The sequence below is a fragment of the Musa acuminata genome, chromosome BXJ2-3, assembly GCF_036884655.1.
Source record: "Musa acuminata AAA Group cultivar baxijiao chromosome BXJ2-3, Cavendish_Baxijiao_AAA, whole genome shotgun sequence".
Classification (NCBI taxonomy): domain Eukaryota; kingdom Viridiplantae; phylum Streptophyta; class Magnoliopsida; order Zingiberales; family Musaceae; genus Musa; species Musa acuminata.
In genome coordinates, this window is record NC_088340.1 from 1,420,170 (window position 1) to 1,442,182 (window position 22,013).

The 22,013-nt window shown below is 42.6% G+C and overlaps 2 protein-coding genes across 5 annotated transcripts; both read left to right on the plus strand.

Annotated features, from left to right (window-relative positions):
* Positions 1–306: 306 nt before the first annotated feature.
* LOC103977146 (protein TIFY 10a) lies at positions 307–1,785 on the plus strand. The gene is made up of 5 exons (XM_009392582.3): positions 307–549; positions 707–866; positions 1,022–1,188; positions 1,282–1,339; positions 1,464–1,785. Exons 1-5 carry the CDS (start codon positions 417–419, stop codon positions 1,573–1,575), a joined length of 630 nt encoding a protein of 209 aa, XP_009390857.2. The 5' UTR covers positions 307–416; the 3' UTR covers positions 1,576–1,785.
* A 4,107-nt stretch (positions 1,786–5,892) lies between these two features.
* Positions 5,893–20,601, plus strand: LOC103977145 (oligouridylate-binding protein 1). Of its 4 annotated transcripts, none has more exons than XM_065098014.1 (12): positions 5,893–6,541; positions 7,369–7,430; positions 7,919–8,021; positions 15,391–15,467; positions 15,562–15,623; positions 15,731–15,818; positions 16,023–16,098; positions 16,182–16,212; positions 16,534–16,653; positions 18,970–19,052; positions 19,216–19,401; positions 19,998–20,601. In XM_065098014.1, the coding sequence occupies exons 1-12, from the start codon at positions 6,431–6,433 to the stop codon at positions 20,271–20,273; spliced, it is 1,275 nt and encodes a 424-aa protein (XP_064954086.1). In that variant the 5' UTR covers positions 5,893–6,430; the 3' UTR covers positions 20,274–20,601. The 4 variants fall into 4 exon arrangements, with proteins under 4 accessions (XP_064954086.1, XP_064954085.1, XP_064954088.1 ...); XM_065098013.1 differs by having other exon boundaries at positions 5,895–6,541; positions 18,967–19,052; XM_065098016.1 differs by having other exon boundaries at positions 6,077–6,541; positions 19,228–19,401.
* Positions 20,602–22,013: the final 1,412 nt, after the last annotated feature.

A 22,013-nucleotide genomic window follows, 5' to 3' on the forward strand; every position in this document is an offset into this window, starting at 1 on the left:
TCGTCTTGAATGCTCTCTCTCTCTCTCTCTCGTTTAACCCCATCCACCCACCCACCCCACCTTGTCATTTTCTCCACCTTTTTTCTTTTACTTGTTTAATATAATATTGTTTTATTTTTATATAGTTTTTAATAGTATATTCTATTAAGTCACGTTGTCTAATTCACCGACGACACACGATAGGGGAAGCACGACGCGGCACGGCACCGCAACCACACGACACGAAGCACTGGTCACGTGTTCTAAATCACCGACTCCGCGCGACACGGCAACGATGGCATACTATAAATGAAGATGATGGAAGGCAAAGCGGAGGCAAGAGGCATCGAGAAGAGAAGGAAGAGGGGATATTGGCGGATTTGGAGCTTGATCTTGGGAGGAGCTACTTGCCCGAGAGAGGGAAAGAGACGATTGAGATGGCGGCGCGGAAGCAGGGGAAGACCAACTTCGCCGTCACCTGCAACCTCCTCAGCCAGTACATCAAGGAGAAGGGGAGAATCGCCGACTTGGGGCTCGGGATGGCGCCCCGACCCCAAGACGCCACCAAAGGTGAGAGCTTGCGGTGGATTTTGATGGGAAAATAAGGGTTTTCTTTGTTGGATTTATGCGTTGTTTTTTGCCTTTCCTATCTGATAATTCGGGCTAGAAATTATGGTTTTTTTTGGATAATTATTTTCGAATGATTCATTTCGACCCAATTTTTTAGGCAAATCGGAAGCGTTTCGGCCGCCTACCACCATAAGCCTGTTGCCGGGAGCGGACGTCTCGAGCGGAGAGGGCGAGCAGGAAGAAGGCGTTTTCATGGAGCTGTTTCCCGAGCGTGCCGGCTTCGGCCCCTCCCATGCGGCGGTGCCGGAAAATGCCAGGTCCGAAATCTTCACCCAGTTCTAGATTCACGTCGATCCATGATTGTGCTCGTTGTCTGTCATTTCATCGCATGTTCTACTTCAATTTGATGTTCGTGAGCAAAGAGAAAGATTGAAGGTGTTCAGGTCAGTTCTAATGGTTGCTTGTACTGCAGGGAACAAGAAAGAGCCCCACTCACGATCTTCTACGGAGGGAAGGTGTTGGTGTTCGACAATTTTCCACTCGAGAAGGCCAAGGATCTGTTTCAGCTTGCAAGCAGAGGGAACTCAACTGCACAAAACTTTGGCAATCTACCAAGAACAGCACAGCCTAATCTTTCTTGTAATGAGTCTCTCCACCTTGTTGTCAAAATTAGCATGACACCAGCTTTGCAAAGCCACAAGTTAGTGATGTTGTTGTTTGGTTGAACTGCAGATCTTCCTATCGCTAGAAAGGTTTCGCTCCAGCGATTCCTCGAGAAGAGAAAAGATCGGTAGGTGATATAATTGTCTCATGGTTTTCCAAGCGGAGAGGAAATATTGCTGAATTATTCTTGTTGGATCTATTGTCGCAATGCTGTGTCGACTAACTTAATACCTCTTGAAACAAATTTTCAGGATCCATTCAAGAGCACCATATCAGGTTTCATCCTCTCCTGGAATGGTCACTCCTGTGAAGCAAGAGAACAGATTATGGCTTGCCTTGGGTCCTCAGGAGGCTAAGCTCTGAGCACAGCAGATAGGAGATCATGCCAAGCTCAAATGATGCCCGGCTTGAAGAAAACCACTGTAAAAACTTTGTATCGTTGTCGCTGATGACTTAGATTTCTGAATTCTTTCTTAACACTCTGTAGCTAATTTTTCCATATAGAAATCAAGGAAACTTGTGAATGTACATCCACTTATTTCAGATTTTGCTAGCAGGAATGCTGTTCAATTCTGTGCACTGGCTAAAATTGTTCACAAGTGTTCGATAAATCTAAACTCCTAAGTTTAGATCTATCGCCAACCGAAAATGCAAGTCTGCCATTTGTCACTATATTTTCTCAATTAATACAGTCTCTGTGAAGTAAGAAAAAAGTTCTACAAGTTCTGTTCAACAGGTCCATGTGATTCAATTTCTATCAGCCTTAGTTCTGATTCAGTTTAACAGAGGGGAAAGAGACCCAATTGCTTATCCCCTTAGTTCTGATTCTTTGTTATTAACAGTTTTAGATAAATGTGTAGCTTAGATATATTTGTATGCAGGTAGAAACAGAGAACCTGTAGAACATCAAATTAGGCCAAATGTGGTTATGGATGCGAGTAAATGATGAAAAAGATGACCATAATTATTTGATGAATGAGGAATTAACTCTAATTTCCAACAAATAATCCATAGCATTGAGTTTATCCATCAAGAAAATGATTAATCCTTTAGCTGCTAGTAAGTTCTACTTATCTTTTCATCTTCTGTGTGCTGCCAAGAACAATTATCTTCTATTGGAACCTAAACTTTGACCCTTTTCAATTAGGGTCAGCTTCTTGAGAGGACAAACCTACATTTATCTTTTTCTGTGTCTGCCAAGAACAATTATCTTCTATTGGAACCTAAACTTGGCCCTTTTCAATTAGGGTCAGCTTCTTGAGAGTACAAACCTACAAGCATGTGTTTGATTAGGCTTTAATTTTACCAAACAAGTCATGCCTTCATACAAATTTACAATTGAAGAATCGAAAGACAGATGAAATGGTGTTGGGAGGCCAAGCCTTTCATTTGGGGTGGATCACAAGGCAGCAGGTGATGGGGATGGGTCAGATGACAACTTGTGAATTGTGTGGAAATAGGAGAGGGTGACTATAGTGTCTTTGAATGTTCACCTTCTTCATAAGAAATCTGTCTTTGATTCTTAAGGTTTGATCAAAGGACAATGGATCAAAGTTAGGTAGCCGGCAAATCCCCAATGAATCTTTTGTTTAGTAAATGATCATGTATATATCTAAAATATTCGCGTAGTGATTGTGTACGAAATTTACTCATCAAAAATCGATGGTTCAAAATATCGTTTGATAATTTTTGAAGACGCTAGCTTGAAATCCATCATCACCGCTTATTCTTTACGGAAAAAATAACCACTTGTTAAATAGATCTCAGAATAATTAGGTCCGCTGCTAAACAACCGGGAGATGTTTTAGATCAAGATCCTAAAAGTTCTATGGCAAATCCTTTTGTTTATTGTTCTAATTCTTTGGTGGTCCTTGTGCAATGAACTTGTTAAAACTATTCATTATTAGTATTGTCATCATTTTCCTTCCATAACAGTTGTTTATTGGATTAGGTCAGTTTGCTTTTAGGTAGAAACATGTGAGAGTGAGATACAATACATAGTGACTATGAATCATGAACTTTTTAGGGGTTTCACATGTTTGCTATGTTTTGAAATTTAAGGTGCAACATTAAGGACAACAACATATCCAGCAAACTGCTGTTTGATGTGAAGTTTCTACCAAATATGAGAGACAAAAGGATCTATCTGTACCTGAAGAATCAATGTAGTAGCTAATCATGAAATATAGGTGGAATTGGTGATCTGCTAATCTTTTATGAGGAACAGTACCCTACCAAACATCATTCTCATCCAAAGTTTGTGTGTCAGCTAATTATCCTTAATGAAAGAAATTGATCTTTTTCATTTAATAGTCTGAAACAACCATTTGATCTCAAATTAACATGTATGAATGGCTGAAGCTTTATAAGAAATCAGGTGTTCAAAATTCAGTCAGCACCTAAGTTGCTCCTATTCTCATCCTGATATCTACATGAACTTCGGTGGTTGCAGTGTTCTGTAAAGGTTGCAATTATTAGTCATATATAATCAAGAAAAAAAAAGAAGTAAATGCTTTTGACAAAGCAATCAGCAGATCAGCAGTGACATTGTTGTAGATCATGAATGTTTGGTCTATCACTTAGAATTGGAGTTAAACTAATGGATTTCTAATCTTTAAGATGGTTCAGTGAATTGTTTTTTCATCAAAAATGAGAAAATATGGCCCAAAAAAGGGTCATAAATAGTGAGGAGCTTATCATGTGGTAATCTGACATAATTCATGGTGGAAATATCCATCTTATGGTCTTTTCATAAGAACACAAGAGTGACATAATTCACCTTCCAAAATTTTCTTGCATTAATCCATATATTATGTATTCAATACTCTCAAATTCTATGCATTTAGCTTATCCTAACTTTGTCCTCTCAAATTTACGGGCTAATTACATATTACTCACTATAGTCGGACCTCTTTAGTATCTCGATCTCTAAGCTTAAAAAATTTATATTGTAATCTCTATGGTTATGAAAGTGAAACATCTAACTCTATTTATCCTAATGTCGTCAGTTTTATCGACGAAAGCACAAAAATGTTGGGTAAAAAAGTAATTTTAACTTTCCAATTACATTTGCGGTGGTGGCAGACGACAACATCGATGGGGTCACAGGTGGATGAGGTGGGAGAGCGACGGCGAGAGATGAGGCAAAAGGAAAGGAGGAAGAGCACGACGTAGATGCTAACACTCTGCATCTGCGGCGGTGCCGCTCGGCAGTGGCGTTAGCTCCGACGCGGACGAGAGTGGCGAAAGGGTCACTCGACATCTGTATTGGCATCAACGCAGATGCAAGTGCCAACGCAGGTGTAGAGTGTCGACATTTGTGTCATCCTCTTCCTCCTCTCCTTTTGCCTCATTTGTCGTCGTCGCTCTCCCTTCTCATCTACAATTGTCACCCACGGCCCCTAGTGGCGTCACCATCTGTCATTATTAAAAATGATTATGACGTTGAAATTATTCTTTTGCATATCGTTTTTATGCTTTCATCGATAAATCTAACAGCGTTAGGATAAATGGAGTTTGATGTTTCACTTTCACAACTATAGGGATTCTAATATAAATTTTTTAAATCTAGATATCAGGATACAAAAGAGATCTAACTAGAGAGGGTAATATATAATTAGCCTCAAATTTGGTTATGATGTATGTTTACTTATTAATCAAGATGTCTGACACCAAAAAAACAAAAAGGTATCTAACTCACTAGAACGGTAAATTAATATTCAAGTATAATTCTTTTTCCTAATCCTCTGTATTATAAGATACAGAGATTAGTGATGGCCCAAATTAAGATAACTTATCTTCTTATGATATCGCTGTGATGGATATTTCAAGTTTTAATTGTTCTTAGATTCCAGGGATCAGAAAATTTAAGTAGGGTGCTGTACATAGAAAGTCTCATGTATTCTGTGTATCCATTATGGTACTTCAATGCATGCATCAGTGATCCATTGAATATGGTATTTCTAGCATCTACTTTGTGGGGCTCTATCTTTTTGATATCATCCTTTAATTGTTGGGTGTGAGATTAAAAACATGATCTTTTAGGTCTTCTCACACCTTACCTTGAGTACATCTACAGTATCATTATATGATACTCCTTTTCCCAATTTTCCTTAGATGTAAATTCTTCAACTTAGAACATCAAATTTGATGGTTTCAGGATCTGCTAATCATCATCTATAAGGAATCATGAATTGTTGGCATTTTGACAAAGCATGGCTTTCTACAGGAGGCAAACAGCTTACCATTTGGCAAAATTTATATTGAACACAATATATGAGAAGTATGTCAATATTCCAACTTGGATGTTTTTTGTGGATTGATTGTAGCTCTAAACTTCTGCATATAGCATTTTATGACCATCAATAGTACCATGTGACCTGGAGAGATCCTTGTCTCAGATGAACAGATTCTTGTCTCAGCTCATTCAGGAATGTTGGTGTTCGTGCCATGCCAAAGATTTCAATTACCAGTTTCTTTTGCATGAATTACTGTGAAATGCAGCTTTTGTCTTACTTATTTTTACTTGAATGATCTCATGTAAATGTTTACATGATTCAAGAGACTTCTCTGATGAATTCAACCTTGAACCTGTTCTGATACTGCCAGTGTCTTCTTTAGCTTGTTTCTGATTTCTTTCACCATGAATTCCTCAGCTCATCCAAGAACTTCAATCTCCTTGGGATGTTGGTGTTCATGCCATACCAAAGCTTCTTTTACCAGATGCAGAAAACCATGAACTTCCTAAACGATCTCTGGCTCTTTCTGATCTCTTGCTACGTTTCCTTCACTCCATTTCCTGATTCAACGTGTAATTCCTGTAGAAAAATGATGCAATCTTCACAATTCTTCTGATGGAATGCGACAATGCTGTTCTGTTCATACTCTGATCTCCGAGAGGAAGAGAAGCAGAGCAGTAGTAGTTATTAGCAGGGGAATGCCTTATTACCACGTGACTGGCACGTGGCATAGTCAATGGAGCGGGCACGGGACGGCCGGCTTTGTCTCCTCAAACGCTCGCCTCCGTAGCCCTCGTTTTCCACCTCCCCTTCTCTTCGAGCCCTATCGATCTCCTTTCAGCCCCCTTCTTCTTCTTCCACTTGGAGGGTTTCTTTCTTCGCCTCTTTTCTTCGTCCGTGAAAAAACTAGCATTATCTCCCTCGATTCGATCGATCTGGAAGCGGATTGGTGACGGAGGACAAGCCTAGGGCGAGGAACGATGCAGCAGCAGAGGCTCAAGCAGCAGCAGCAGGCGTTGATGCAGCAGGCGCTCCTCCTCCAGCAGCAGCAGTCCCTCTACCCCCACCCCGGCCTCTTGGCCGCGCCTCAGGTTGCCCTCGAATCCCCTTCCGGGTCCATCTCGGAGGTTGGATTAAAAATTTGCATCTTCTCTTTTGAGCATTTCGTACTCGCTCCGGTGGGCGGTGCTTGCGGAGGATGGTTGTTTTAGGGTGGAGGCGAGGGTGTCGTCGACGTCGGTTACAAAGCTAGGTTTTCCTTTAGTGGATTGCGCTATACGTTCTTTATTATATGTTCGTATCGAAGGCGTGCTGCGGTAAATTGCTCTCTTTTGCGGGTTATTGGAAGCGTTATTAGGTAGCGACTTGGGAAATTAGGGTTCGCAAGAGATGCCTTATACCAAGCGTATTGAAAAGCTTGGTGTTCTTGTTTCTTTTATTCTGAAACCCTCAAAGTTCTTGGCTTAATTTTTGTTGATTTTAAATTTAAATTCAATTGTTGGGGCGGAGGGGCACTGGTAGTTGTGCTGTTAAAAGTCAAAGCTACCTCAGAAATCATATGAAAGTCAGATTGATCACTTATATTCAGATTCATTCCGTATTTTGGATTTCATGATCGTATGCGCTTGTGTCTATATATATATATATGTTTTGAGTGGAGCTTAGTGTAAATTCTTGACATAGTAAATGTGATTCCTTTTGCTGTGGAAATGAATGCAAGTAAGCATTAGGAGATGCTTTTTAGGACTCTGAATGTTTTTTCTTCTTTCTGACTTGTGTTAGCATATTTTAGTGGAACCTTTTGTTACATCATTGCGAGGTGGTGGGCTTAAGACTACTGTAGTTTTAAGGTGGTCTTTTTATTGTTTGTGGGGGCTCTGTTTTTTTTTTTTTGTTTATTTACATTTCTATTTTGCAGATAGAGCCAATTCTAAGTGGGAATCTGCCTCCTGGATTTGATCCCAGCACATGTCGCAGTGTGTGAGTGTCGCTAGGGCTTTTTTTGTTTATCTTTTGTGTATATATTTGTAGCCTTTTTGCATAGGCATATGCGCTCTATTTTCTGAACTATGTATAAGTGGGATGATTCCTACCTTCAGTTTGTGCATTCTTTAGCTTGTTTTCAGCAAATTGTTGCAGTAGTTTTATTGACTTTCATAATAATATTGATTGGTACCTTCGTTTACAGATGGCATCCTCAAAAGCTTGAGACTCGTTTATTTTTTGACCTGTTTTATGGAGTCAAGAAATCAAACATGACTATTTTATTTTTACCATGTAAAAAATCCTGGTTTTCTATTAGAAGCAGTCATACTATATGTGAATTTAGACTGCAAGAGTCCACAAATTTTTATGATTAGTGATGTGCGATGTGGATGGTGTCTGAAAATTTTAATTTCCGCCTCCTATGGTGATTATTTGTTCGATTCTGATTTCTTTCTTGCATTATTGTGTATGAATAAATACAGGTATGTAGGTAACGTTCATCTTCAGGTAACTGAAGCTCTTCTTCAAGAGGTTTTCCAAAGTACTGGCCTTGTTGAAGGATGCAAGCTCATTAGAAAAGAGAAGGTATCTTATATCCTCCATTTCAAGATAGGTATTTGGTAGAAGTGCTTATACTGTTTAATTTTGTTGAAATTTAGTTGTTAGTATTGCAATTTCAGTATCTGCATCAAAGGAATAGCTTGCTTTATTTCTGAACATGATCCATCACCCACATATTTTGGCCTCCATAAATTAGGGTCCATCTTTTTAGGACTGTCATGCTAGTAGTCATGAGTGGGAAATCACACTCTTCAAGGTTTTGCCTTTTCAGAGACTGGAGCCATATTGTTCCCCTATTCAATCACTATGGTACTAGTATCATACCGTACCTACAAATGATGCAGTTGGCACCTTGATGGTGTCAGACTAATAAAGAGGTTTTTCCTGTTTTAACTATAATAACGATGCAACTGTAGTCAACTACCTTACAGAAGAATCAGAGTACTGAAACATGAAGTATAAACAAGTGAAGTACCTTATATCTTATTAGAGTCAGTTGGGATGGAATGTTCATGGCCTAGCACATCCATGGCCTTACATGTGATGCTTGCATTATCATTCTTCTTAAGTATTTTGATTTGTAACTTTCACATATTGGACATGTAAAATCTTAAATATTACCAGTTGCTAGAAATAGTTAACTCGTCAAGAACTTTCTAGCAAAGCAGTTGAAAGTGCATCATAAGATTGTTTGGATGTGGCTAAAATCAACATGGCTAGTTGCTTGCCGCTGGAAGTGCAAAATATAGTTAACTAGAAGACAAAGAAAAAGAGGAACATACACAACTTCTTTAAAAATTAATCAGAAACAAAATATCAAAAGAAACCCCATCCTCGTCATGTTATGGAACTGTTTGTTCAGGAAATAAATTTAAATGGAAAAAAGAATGAGAAAAATGAAAGAAGTAGCATTTTACCTGCTGCCATGGGACTTCCAATTGGCATTCAGTGACATGCTGGTATGCATGGACAATGAAGACTGTTTATCTAGAAAATCGAGCTGCAAAATTTGAAGTTCAAGGATTTAGGAGTTCACTGTGAAATGTCTTTGTGCCTCTAGGATGGGATGTCATTGGAACTCTACTGCAACTAGGCAGTGTTGGTAGAGGGAGGGAGATAATGGAAAGGGAGATGGAAGTGGAAGATGTGAATTTGCCTTTTGTTGTCAGACTTTCTAGGCTGCTAGTACTAGTTCTGTTGATTTGTGGATGGATGGATCATCAAAAAGAGTGGAATTGGTGATTTGCTGGATTTGGGTCCATGTGGCTGCAGGAAAGTGGTATATAAGATGAATGTTGAGGGAGATCTCACATAACATTGGCAGCATGCTGGCGGAGTGGGCTTTATAGTGTGTTGCCAAAATGGTTGGGTTTCCACTTTTCATTGAAATGATTTGGCCAAAAACGCATGATATGTCAGCTGAAATTGGCTGGAATGTGTATATCCAGGCAGCATGGTACTCACTATTGCTATCCGTGTTATGATCATGGGTTTTCATCGACAGACATCAGAAGGTAACATACGTATACAACTATTGCATTCAGGGCAGTGGCACAGTGTGCTATGCACTGTGGTATGCACGGTGGCTATACTGTCACAACCTGTACTTTATAGTTTCTATTATGGCCAGTGTTCGCCTAGGTGCCCGAGTGAGGCGAGGCAAAGCCTAAGAACCTCATAACAAGTTCGGGCTTGGCGATTCAATGAGGTGCCATTTGGGCGCACTCCTTAGCCCAGGCGTTGGGCGACTTAGGTATGCGCCCGAGCCAAATAAAGCATGGGTTCGGTTGGGCTTTGATTGGGTGAAATCAATAGGAATTAGTTGGTTCAACCAAACCAACTAATCAAGAATTTTCTCTCTCCCCTCTCCCCCCCTTTGCGCTCAACCAAACCAAACCAACCAAACCCCACGGAAGTAACCCTACTGTGAGCCTCCTCCGCCCTATGTCGATGTGTGTAGCGTCTTCCTTCGCCTTACACTGTCGATTACAAGCCTCCTCTGCCATACTGTCACGGACAAACTTCTAAGCAAGGTGTTTGATGTAATGCTTATGTATGTCCGTGTCGTTTGGCATGTTCATGCCTTGTACAGAATGTAAAGGGGCAGCCGAAGGCTTATAAGTCCCATTTTAGTTGGGTTGGTGGTCTCTTTAGGCTTGTAAATAAAGGTTGTGTCATGTAGACACGTGCGAGAGCTTTTCGGTCTGTAATGGACCATTTTACCCTTTGTTGTGCCACTGTTCAGAGCTTGTAAAGTCTGTTTGTAATTTGCTTTGTCTATGAAGTGTTTTTCGGACATGTTTGCTTGTGGATCCCGTTTGAGGCGTTCTCTTTAACCCGTTCTCTCTTTTGTTGGTCCTAAGGGACAATGGGAGGCTTCGGGGAGGCTGACCTTTGCGGACGGACGCGCAAGGGTGCCGCACGACTTAGGCAAAACCAGCTAAGTCCGTGTCATATGGTATCAGAGCGGGACAAGCACTCATAGAAACACTTGACATGCAAACGTGGGGGACCTAGCGGGGCTGCGTTGAGGGCAGTCAGCACATGCGCGACCGTTTGAGGGAAAACGGGCATGGAGATGTAGGGAAAAGAGTCGCTCAGAGGAGCGGGCATCTGAGATTGGCATTCAGAGGAATGGCCAACCCTTCGCGCAAGAGGCACCACGAGAACAAGCAAGCTTGGAAGAATCTGGAGCGCACAAAGGTTGGGATGGCTGAGTTTGAGCTACGGCTCAACGTTGACAACTTTACTTGATGGTGCTCAAGGCAAGCGAGGCGCTTGGCAAAAGGACGAGACCATGCAAAGTGGAATGAGTTGCTCAGCGACCGAAAGAGTTGTGCAAAGCTCACAGAGGTGAGGGGAATTGCTAACTCGAAGAATTCGGTACTCATGCATGGGCTTGTATGCGGACGATGGATTGTTCGTGGCCATCCCAAGGCGACCGAGACTCGGCGCCATGGAGCATTGAAACTTTCTCTTCGGCATGCGAAGGATACGTCCGGAGGAGGCTGAAGTGTGCAACGAGTTCAGCATGTTGCTAGGCCTGGAGGGGTGCAGCGGTGGCTGTATTGACGTGGAGGCGCAATCTAGCAAGTGCGTTTGCAAGAGGCAGAACAATGCACAGTTTGTTCAGCAGATCGGAGTAGTCCAAGGGGAGGGTGGTCTCCGAAACGAAGAGAGATGTTGCTCCAACGGGACAGTTATCCAGGAGGGATAAGTCTCGGCTCTCCAGAGGGAGAATCATGTGAGACGGACTTCACATGCTGAGGAGGAGTACCTCACAAACAACAACTCCACGAAGCTCAATGGACCGAGCAAGCAGCGAGGAGTTGTCACATGATCTCGCTCGAGAGAATGCATGGGTGGATGCATTGCGAGATCAAGTGGGGGAGCGACTTGAAGCAACTTAAATGAAGGCACACTTAGAGTCGATATGGAGATCGGACTCAAGGGAGGGCTGACCCGTGGAATGGTGGGCGTGAGGGCCACCATCAACTCAATGCAAAAAAAAAAAAACGAGGAGCGGAGCAACTTGGGGGTAACTTGGCGAAGTACTCAAGCCGCTTGAAGGGAGCCAGCATAGAAGTTGGAACATGGAGCAGAGGCACAGTGCTTTCCTTAGACAGAGGTCAAGGACATGAACTCTTGCAGAGGCAAGAGTAAGATCATGTTGTTCCATGGGTCCTTCATTCTGATGGAGCAGACTCATCTTGCATGGTGCCAAAGACGAAGGGAGCTTCGGGGCACATGCACCTTATCTCGGAGGAGCATTTGATGGAGGAACTAAGGCGACTCAATTTGCGGAGGCGAAATTGAGTTCAGAAGGCCTTAGCACGGGGCAAGAGGATGTAGAGGCGGGTACTCTTGAAGAATATGCCATAGTGTTGCCATTCGAGTTGCTATGAAGGAAGCGGTGCGCAGCGGAGATTGTGCTGGTAGGGGCAGAGGCCCAGGATCCAGGCAATGGTGCACAATTTACAGCGAAGTCGGTGGACTTCGGGAGCTTCTAGGCGACGGACTGTCCTAGAGCGGTGCTTCATCTAGGTGTGACCCAAGAGTGGGTGGATGAAGATCGATTGCCAAAGGAGCGAACAAAATCGAAGGTGGAGGAGACCCTGCGATGTATTGGCAGAGGCCACACATGGAGGGTTCACAATTCGAGTTTATTCCACAAGGATCAGAATGCAATGGAGATGTCACCAGGAGGCGACATGGTGTAGCGGATCGTGGTGGGACAGTTCGTGGCAATGCGATACACACGACAGAGTCCCGGGAGGGACTAGATCATATGGAGGTATGATCGGGAGCTACTGGGAGCTCCACTTCGGTGAACAACACGACGGCAAGAAGGGCTATGGATTCAAGGAGTGAAGGCCATGGTACTGCAGAGGCGGGTCTTCCGTGCGTGCATCGAATTTTGCTTCGGATGAAAGCCTTGGTCATCAGCATATGGGGGCTGGGTTCCACCAAGGGAAAAGTTCGAATGCAAGTACCAGTGAGTTCCATGGGAGGAACTTGATCATGCAGAGGTATGATCGAAGCAGCTGGAGAGTTGGACTGCTCCAGAGCTCATATTCGCTTAAGGGAGCCCGGCAAGTCAGAGGACAAGGCCGAGTAAGCGAACGTTGCTACCAAGGAAGCTAAGGAGAACAGAATCGGTGCAAACCCTACAACGTGATGGCAGAGGCCATGCATGGGAGTTGCAGTCTGTCTTTCCATCGACCAAACAGACTGCTTGGAGAACACAGAGGTGTTGAAGCAGGAGGTCGAAAGGGGCGAGGAAGCGACGACAAGTCCAGAGGGACTTAGCTACCCAAAATCAAGCAATCAGTGAGAATGGAGGTGGACTCAGAGGAGTGTCACGAAGGCATATCTACTGATTGTGAAGAAAAGGGATGTAGATGCGAGGCGACGGATAGTAGGGCCATGGGCATGGCAGCGCCATGGTACCGCAGAGGCGGGACTTCCGTCAAAGTCATTGATCCCTTGCTCTCACGGAGGGAGAGCGCTTGGTCGTGAAAGGGGCCGAGGAGGTGGAGCATGCAGAGGCAATCTCCAAGTACCGAGACAAGGCTGAAGGGCAGAGGCCAAGAAACTTCGTAAGACCGGTGTCAACAAGTTTCTCATCAAGATAGCCGTAAGTGAAGGACTTCGGGTCATGCAAGAGTGCACGACCAAGGAACGAAGCAGGCAGTACGTGGTGCTGTACCTTTGCTACTCAGTGGAGTAGGCGGCAGGGTTGATGGAGAAGATGGTACAATCCCAGAGGCGACCTCATCTATCAGAGAATTACTCCAAGTTGGGGTGAAAACTTCCTGCATTCCAGAAGTTCAATGACATTGAGAAGGTGAATCACAGTAGCTAACTCAACGCAAGGAGTGCAAACACTTCAAGTGCTTCAGAAGTGTGAGCAAAGAGCAGGCGAAGGCCAGTAACCAGCTCGATGCATGAAGTACAACCTCGAGGAGGCGGGCGAAGTCAAGTAACCTTTGCCTTCTCAACTCTTAAGAGAATGGGCGAAACCGAGTACCCCAGTTCTCTTATCTATCCAGCAGAGGAGCTCTGCACAAGTTCAAAGACCCTTCGAAGATAATGGAAGACAACAGTTGTCAAATCCTCACCAACGGTGATCAGTGCTACTGAGAGTAGATTGTCCGCTTCATTTCCCAACGAAATGCCAATCGAAAGCGGAAGTGATGCGAACCTACTTGGATGTGACAACTAACTGAAAGAAGAGTCAATGAGCAGATTTTGTGGAGGAAGGACCCAAAACTTCAGAAGTTTGCGAGGCGATGCTGGTTAAAGCTCCAACAAGCATCCACCCAGTTCAAGCAGCATGTGGAAATTTTGAGAGACTGGCGCAGTAAGGATGGTCTTTTTCCTTCATTTGGGGGATCCGTAAGAATCAACAATGATCAACACAACTCAGCCAACCCCACACCAGAGTCAAGAGTCATTGGTGAGTTGAAGCAGCATGGCGGATCAAAGGTTCGACTACTCAGAAACAGCAGCGGAGAGCAGCTGGGAGCCAGGAGGCGCATTGCAGCTAAAGCAGAAGATTGAAGACTCAGCAAAGGTGAAGAGTTGCAGTGTTCACAAAGGCTTCGACGAGGACGTCGAAGGGATAAGTGGGGGAGAATGTCACGGACAAACTTCTAAACAAGGTGTTTGATGTAATGCTTATGTATGTTCGTGTCGTTTGGCATGTTCATGCCTTGTACAGAATGTAAAGGGGCAGCCGAAGGCTTATAAGTCCCATTTTAGTTGGGTTGGTGGCCTCTTTAGGCTTGTAAATAAAGGTTGTGTCATGTAGACACGTGCGAGAGCTTTTCGGTCTGTAATGGACCATTTTACCCTTTGTTGTGCCACTGTTCAGAGCTTGTAAAGTCTGTTTGTAATTTGCTTTGTCTATGAAGTGTTTTTCGGACATGTTTGCTTGTGGATCCCGTTTGAGGCGTTCTCTTTAACCCGTTCTCTCTTTTGTTGGTCCTAAGGGACAATGGGAGGCTTCGGGGAGGCTGACCTTTGCGGACGGACGCGCAAGGGTGCCGCACGACTTAGGCAAAACCAGCTAAGTCCGTGTCAATACGCCAGTGTGTGCAATGTCTTCCTTCGGTTTAAATCATCAACCACGAGCCTCCTCTGCCCTATGCCACTGTGTGCAGTGGCTTCCTTCGGCTTACGTCATTGATTGCGAGCCTCCTTCGCCCTACATTGCTGTGTGAAGCTTTGTTTGTTCGCCTGTGCAGCTTTCATCATTGACTAGCTTCATTCTGCTATTGATTGCCACCTTTCTCCACCCTAAGCACCACCACACTTGTGTGAACCTTGCCTGAGTTGGAGAACACAACCTTCCTCCGCCATGCGCTGCTGCCTTCCTCGATGCCATACTCCACAACCTTTCGCCAACTGGTTACTTCTCCATCTCTTCTATCTTAGTCTATAGGTAACAACAACAGCTTTGTGAAATGATCTCCTATTTTCTGCACTAGCTTGAGCACTTCGTTTAATACTCTCTTATTAATTGGACTTTGTTAAAATGTTAGGAACTTGTAAACACTTTTAGGTGGGTACACTGTTAGGAGTTAGGACATAACAGTACACTGTTAGGTAGATAACAAGAACACCTCGCTTTGGTCGCTCGGTATATATTTTTTAAATTGTAAATAAATAGTAGGTATACATTTTTTGCATTTTAATATTTGGGAGCGCCTAAGCAAGTGCCTAGTGCCTCGGGACTTTTGGTACCTTGGTGCCTGGCACTTTCGAAAACACTAATTATGGCATGATAATTACTATACAGTATGGTGTGATACTGACTGGTCTTTTAATCCATGTTGTTTAAAGTTTAAACACTCTGATCTGCTCATCAAGTATTGTTTTCATTTTGCAGTCATCATTTGGTTTTGTTGATTATTATGATCGCCAATCAGCTGCGCTTGCAATTATAACACTTAACGGGAGGCAGCTGTAAGTTGTATAATCAAGTTTTGTTGTATGTTATCTTTTTTTTTTTTTTCGTGTTGTCTCTTTGATAGTACTTGTCATGGTTGGAACTTTGCAGCTTTGGCCAACCTCTTAAGGTTAATTGGGCATATGCGAGTGGGCAAAGAGAGGACACATCAGGTTGAAATTTCCAATCCTTTCTTTTAAAAAATTTGTGCTGCAGTGCAGATTGGCTTATCGTATGGAAAATTGCTGACATTATAATGCTTTTTATTTGGCATATATAGGTCATTATAACATCTTTGTTGGTGACCTTAGCCCTGAGGTCACAGATGCCACCTTGTTTGCATGCTTCTGTGTGTATACAAGCTGCTCGTAAGCTTTCATGACCCTGACATTTGTTTTCATAATGTTGTTGTTTTGGAAACTTGTTAATTTTCAATTTCTTCTTTTGGTTTCTTTTATGGTTAGCTGTGTAGATAGTCAGTCTATAACCTTGCCCTTCTCCCTTAATGTTTATGAAAATTTGTCTTTTCATCCTTGATATCACATGGAGTTGTGTTTTTCCTTTTGTTGTAGAGATGCAAGGGTCATGTGGGACCAAAAAACTGGGCGCTCAAGGGGGTTTGGTTTTGTTTCTTTCCGGAATCAACAGGTCAGTTGATCAGTTGATAATCAGCTTCAGATCATCCAGTATGGAATTTCCTCCAAAAAGTTTTTTGACTATTATTTTGACAGGATGCTCAAAGTGCCATAAATGACCTAAATGGTGAGTTGCTCTTTGTCAATTTCTTGTCATTACTTCTTCAGTGAAGTACCAATCACTAGTATCAGGCTGCTTGCTTCATAGTTCAAGCTTCTGTTCACTGGTTGATGTTGATGTTATCATGTTAGCATCATTAAGATTGTTGCTGTTTCCCATTGCATATATTACATACATTCAGATAAATGGGCCTTTTTTTAATGTGAATGTACTTTATGCTTCTTAAAGTAAGAAAGCAGCTATGGTTAACTAGTTATAGTCATCTGACTGGCAATTCTCATGTTAGAAGGTTGTAAATTTGAACAATCTTATATTGACATTATGTAGGCAAGTGGCTTGGCAGTCGGCAAATCCGTTGTAATTGGGCTACTAAGGGAGCTAATGCTAATGAAGACAAACAAATATCGGATTCGAAGAGTGTGGTAGATCCAACAAATGGATCTGTAGGTGGGTGCCACCATGAACTGGTGCAGTAGTTATATGTAATAAATTGTTCTTTTGAGTTATGCAGTTGTATTTGTTAATCTGCTGTCATTTTTTATAAGTTTTGTGTCGAAAGATAATTAGAAATGTCCTTTCCTTTTCTTTTTTGCTTTTTAGTAGGTTAGGGTGTTAGCTCTCACAAACTATGCAGTGTTCATGATAACAATGTATAACAATTATAAGTCATACTGAGTTGAACTCATTCCTTTGTACGGATAACATCTTTACATGGTTTTGTTGAGGTGGCCTAGTAAGTTACTTTGATTGTGTGGTGGACTCTGATGCTTTTATGATATCTGTGTATTTCGTGTGTTTGTCATATTATTTAGTTTTAGTAAAGTGGTCTAAACTGTGCTGTACTAAGAAAGTTGTTCTTGTTGAATGGTTGGCATAGATTTTTTTCCCCAAGCATGTTAGTTGTTCATCATTAAAAATTACCATGATAGATGATAAGTTATTTCTGTACATTTGTAAGTCATGGGCAGGGTTCCATTTTTTATGATATTCTAGTGTTGATTTTGCTGGCTTGGTTTGTGGTTGTAGAGGCTGAAGCAAAATTTTGATGGGTGCTTTTTATCAAAATTTTCCTGCCCTAGGGTAAAGCCATTTAGAGAGTTAATTACTCATATCATCTTGACAAGATCCATAAGGTAATATATTTTTCTCCAGTACCAGTAATATTGGGACTTTCCAGTAATAGAGTGACCATTAATAGCCAAAGTATTTTCTTTGTTGCCAAGGATTAGAATGACCATTCTTAGCAATAAGGTTTCTTAACCAAAGACCATTAGACTTGATAGTGCGAAGAACTCTTAAGGCCTAATCCACCATAAACCTTAGCTGTAGATACCTTTTATTAACTTATGTGATTTGTTTACTCCAGGAAAACTTTTCTACAAGTGTGAACAGTGATTGAAAGGGGCGCTCGCCTAGGCGCTTGGGCGAGGCGAGGCGAGGCCCGAGCGCCTCGCTAATGTCCCAGGCGGCGCGCTTCAAACAGGCGCCGCCTGGGCGCTCGCCCGAGCCCAGGTGCTGGGCGCTTCGGGCGAGCGCCTGGGTAAACCAAGGCGACCGAACCAGGATTTTAGGTCTGGTTCGGTCCTGGTTCGGTTATTAGTTCGTTCAATCGAACCAACTAAATCGATATAACCCTTACCCAACCCTAACCCGCTGCCGCTCCCGATCTCGCTGCTCGTCGCTCCTGCTCCCGCTGCCGCTGCTCGTCGCTATCGCTGGTCGCGCCTCCCACTGGTCGCGCCTCCCGCGAGCCCTCCAGCTGCTCGCGCCTCCCGCAAGCCCAGTCGCGAGCCCTCCCGCTGCTCGCGACTCCCACGAGCCTTCCCTCTGCTCGCGACTCCCGCTGCTCGCGCCTCCCGCGAGCCCTCCCAGCTGCTCACGCCTCCCGCGAGCCCTCCCGCTGCTCGCGCCTCCCGTGAGCCTTCCCTCTGCTCGTGACTCCCGCGAGCCCTCCCGCTGCTCGCGCCTCCCACGAGCCCTCCCGCTGCTTGTGCCTCCCGCTCCCTTTCCCTTTCCCGTCGTCGCTCGCCGTTGCCGCCGCTCCCTTTCCCTTTCTTAATTTAATAGCATATTTTTATTTAAAATTTTAAATAATTATATTTATTAATTATATTATATATTTTTATATTTTAGCGCCTCGCTTCGCTCGGGCGAGCGCTTGGGCGAGCGCCTAGCGCCTCGGGCGTTTTTGGACCTTGGCGCCTAGCGCTTTTTAAATCACTGAGTGTGAATGAAAGATTAATGTCTTTAACTGCAATTAATACATCTTAGAAATTAGACATCTTTCTCCAACTAATAACATGCATTTTACTTTTTAGAGTGAAGTGTTACTCCAGAATAACCTCCAATAGGTGTGAATGAAACGATTAATGGCTTTATCCAAGACCTAAGAATTCTTTTGAGTAGGCAAAGCATTCTAGGGCCTTCAGAATGCGAGTACGAGACCTACTGGTACCCTACAGAGCGATGAAGTTATCATCCATGAACATCAACTGAGACATTCTGAGCCCCTTAATATCAAAAGGAATTCTCTTTCCCTATTATCCTTTTGCTGAGTTTTAACATGTTTTGTGTTTGATGATTACTTGAGTTTGTGTTGAATTAAGAAGTCACTTTTTTTTAATGTAAGATGATTACGTACCTCAGTCTGAGGTATTTCAGTTATATGATCATTGCCTTACAGAATAAACAATTTGCTGGAACTGTTGAGCAATTATTTTGGCATGGCATTTTGATTTATTATATTTTTTTCCTCTGCAGAAGATGGCCAAGACAATACGAATGATGATGGTCCAGAGAATAACCCACAATACACAACTGTATATGTTGGGAACCTTGCTCACGAGGCAAGCATTCAGCTCTCTGTTTTGTTCTCTCTCCTCCCATAGGAATCAGACTTAACTAATATCAAAAGCTTGTCATAGATGTTTGATTGTGTCATTGTTGGCTTTGCAAGTTAGGGGTATGTTTTCTGGGAAGGTCATTTTTCTGGTTTTTGTTGAGATGTAGTATTACTGCCAGGTTACCCAACTAGATCTCCACCGCCATTTCCATACCCTTGGTGCTGGAGTGATTGAGGAAGTACGTGTACAACGTGATAAAGGGTTTGGTTTTGTGAGATACAGCAACCATTCTGAAGCTGCTCTGGCTATTCAAGTGGGGAATGGTCGAATGCTCTGTGGGAAGCCAATCAAGGTATGGTTGGATTGTTTTCTGTCTTGTAACTGTGAATTTCAATGCATACTCTTTGAGATATATCTGTGGATATGACTAGTCTGAATTCTTCAGATGTTGATGCTTTGGGGATTACTCCATTTGAACTGGTAGCTGTTAGTGTGACATGATGTTTTTGATACATTGAATTACTCTTATCTGAACAATTAGGGGTTTGACAAGGCTTGTCTTGATGGCATATTTTATTTAGTTCAATCTTCATTTCATGCTACTCTTGTATACTGTTTGGATGAACTTTAATGTTATTTCTCTAATTGTTCACACATATAAACTATACCTTAAGTAGTCTGATACATCATCACCATGTCCTCATTCATATACACCATAGAAGCTGTGGACTGTTGAGTGATGCTATCATCTTGGCTTTAATGGTGTGGGAATATCATCCATCTGTTACCTAACTATCGGAAGTTATGTTCTGCCCACCACTGATGGAATAAAAAAGAATTGATTTACCCTAGTAGTTCTTTTGCGCGAGGTTTATTTTATTGCACATTTTACTGTATATAAATAGATGCTGCATATTTGCTTAGTGCATTTTGTCATTCGTGTGTCAGTGTTCTTGGGGCAGCAAACCAACCCCACCTGGGACAGCCTCCATGCCACTGCCCCCACCTGCTGCTGCATTCCCTGGACTCTCTGCAGCTGACTTCTTTGGTTATGATCGCTCGTTGGCATTGGCTGGCGCAGGCGCAAACCAAGCGTTGATTCATGTTCAGGGCCAGCATGCTCTGAAACAAGCTGCAATGGGGATGGGCGCTGGCGCCAGCCAGGTGATCTACGATGGCGGGTTCCAAAATGTGAGTGCAGCACAGCAGCTCATGTATTACTAGGGCTCGGTCAGACTTGAATTAATCACTGGTTGGAGCTTTTCCATTGTGGTTCATTTTCGTTTTCTTTTTGCACTCATCTTCCTACTATGTTCTGATTTAGTTCTTGTGCTGCCCTTTGTGCTTATGAATGTGTTGCTGCACAATTATGTAGTCACATGGAATGTTGGTAGGGTTTGACAAGACTACTTGGGGAACCTTTTATTTCCTTTTTTTTTTTTGTTTCCTCTTGTGTTAATGAGATCTTGAGGGCATTTTTCTTCTCTAGCTTGTATCCTGGATCCTGTGATTTGTGATGGCTAGTTTTCTGTAAGAATTGAATTGTGGTTCAGACTGGAATTTTGATGATATGAATTGTGAACTGCCTTCTGGCAAATAATACTAATCTCGAGGCCATCCTCATGAATAATTTTCTGTACATCAGTGGAGTGAGTATCTTACATGAGAATGGTGGTTGATTTTTCAAGCTGCATGTTTGTAATATATAAAATGGTCACAGGCCCCATATCAATGGTAAGAATCATCTTTTTATGATCTGATCAGGACTAATCACCAAGACATCAAGTAAGACTATCTACATTGATGAGAGTCTCGGTGGCTGATATGGTCGGGTTTGTTGCCGTTACAATGTTTAGTTCATCTTTATATAATGTATTTTTATTTTCAAATTCTTAAGAATTTTAAACAAATCTTAATTTTAGAAATCTTATTACTTCAAATATTGACCAATTAATCAAAGATAGGAGGAGGGGTGTAAGTCAGAGTTTCCATGCTCAATCATAACAAGTTGTGTTTATATATATATATATATATATATATATATATATATAGAGAGAGAGAGAGAGAGAGAGAGAGAGAGAAAGTGAAACAGGAGATGAAGTGAAAGTTAGAAAAAAAGTCCAATCATTGCTTCCTTCGTCGTAGTGAGCTTGAGGTTGGTGGAAGATCGTTCCTGAGATGAAGATCGTTTCATCGTGTTTACTTGAGGTCATTGCTTTCGCTACTATATATTGATTAGTCCTCTAGAGAACTTTAGGTATTATCGTCGGTGGTCTCTCCTCTAATGGCCAAAAGAAGCAAGTGGGCCTGAGGCTCATCATAAAAGCTTATATCACGATGGAGTGGTGGGCTTCTTGCACACCCTAGATTTTGTTGATGAACCATGCGATAAAGTCGAAGATGGTTTCATCCTCCCTCTATCTCAGTTTAAGCAGCATTGCCATAGATAATCTTGGGCGTATGTTCCCAAGGAAGTGGAGCTCAAATTTTTTCGCAAGTTAAGTGAAGGAATAGATCAAGAGTGGGTTTATGCGACTGCACCACTCCCACACTAAGCCCCTCAATGTCGTTGTGAATGTGTGATATATTAAAGCATCTGAGGTACCATATAAAGACATCTGAACATGAAAGGCGAGGGTGTGTTCTATTGATTTAGAGTTACCGTTGAAGGCTTCTAGCGACGGGAGGCGAAAGTTTATCCGAAACTTTCTTTTTGGATGCTCTAGACAAATGGGGAGCAGCCTGAGTTAGGTTTGTCCGAAACTTTCTTTTTGGACTGTTGGAACTCCTAACACACCTAATCTAGATGTTTGTCCATTTGCCACAATTGGGCCCTTAGGGAGTTATACATTAAATTTATCGACTATGTCTCCTATTTGAGTAGGGCCAAGCCAGACCCCAATGTGACGATGCATTGAATTCTACAATCGGAGAGTGGGGTGCCCCTTTTGCTGATAGTTCAAT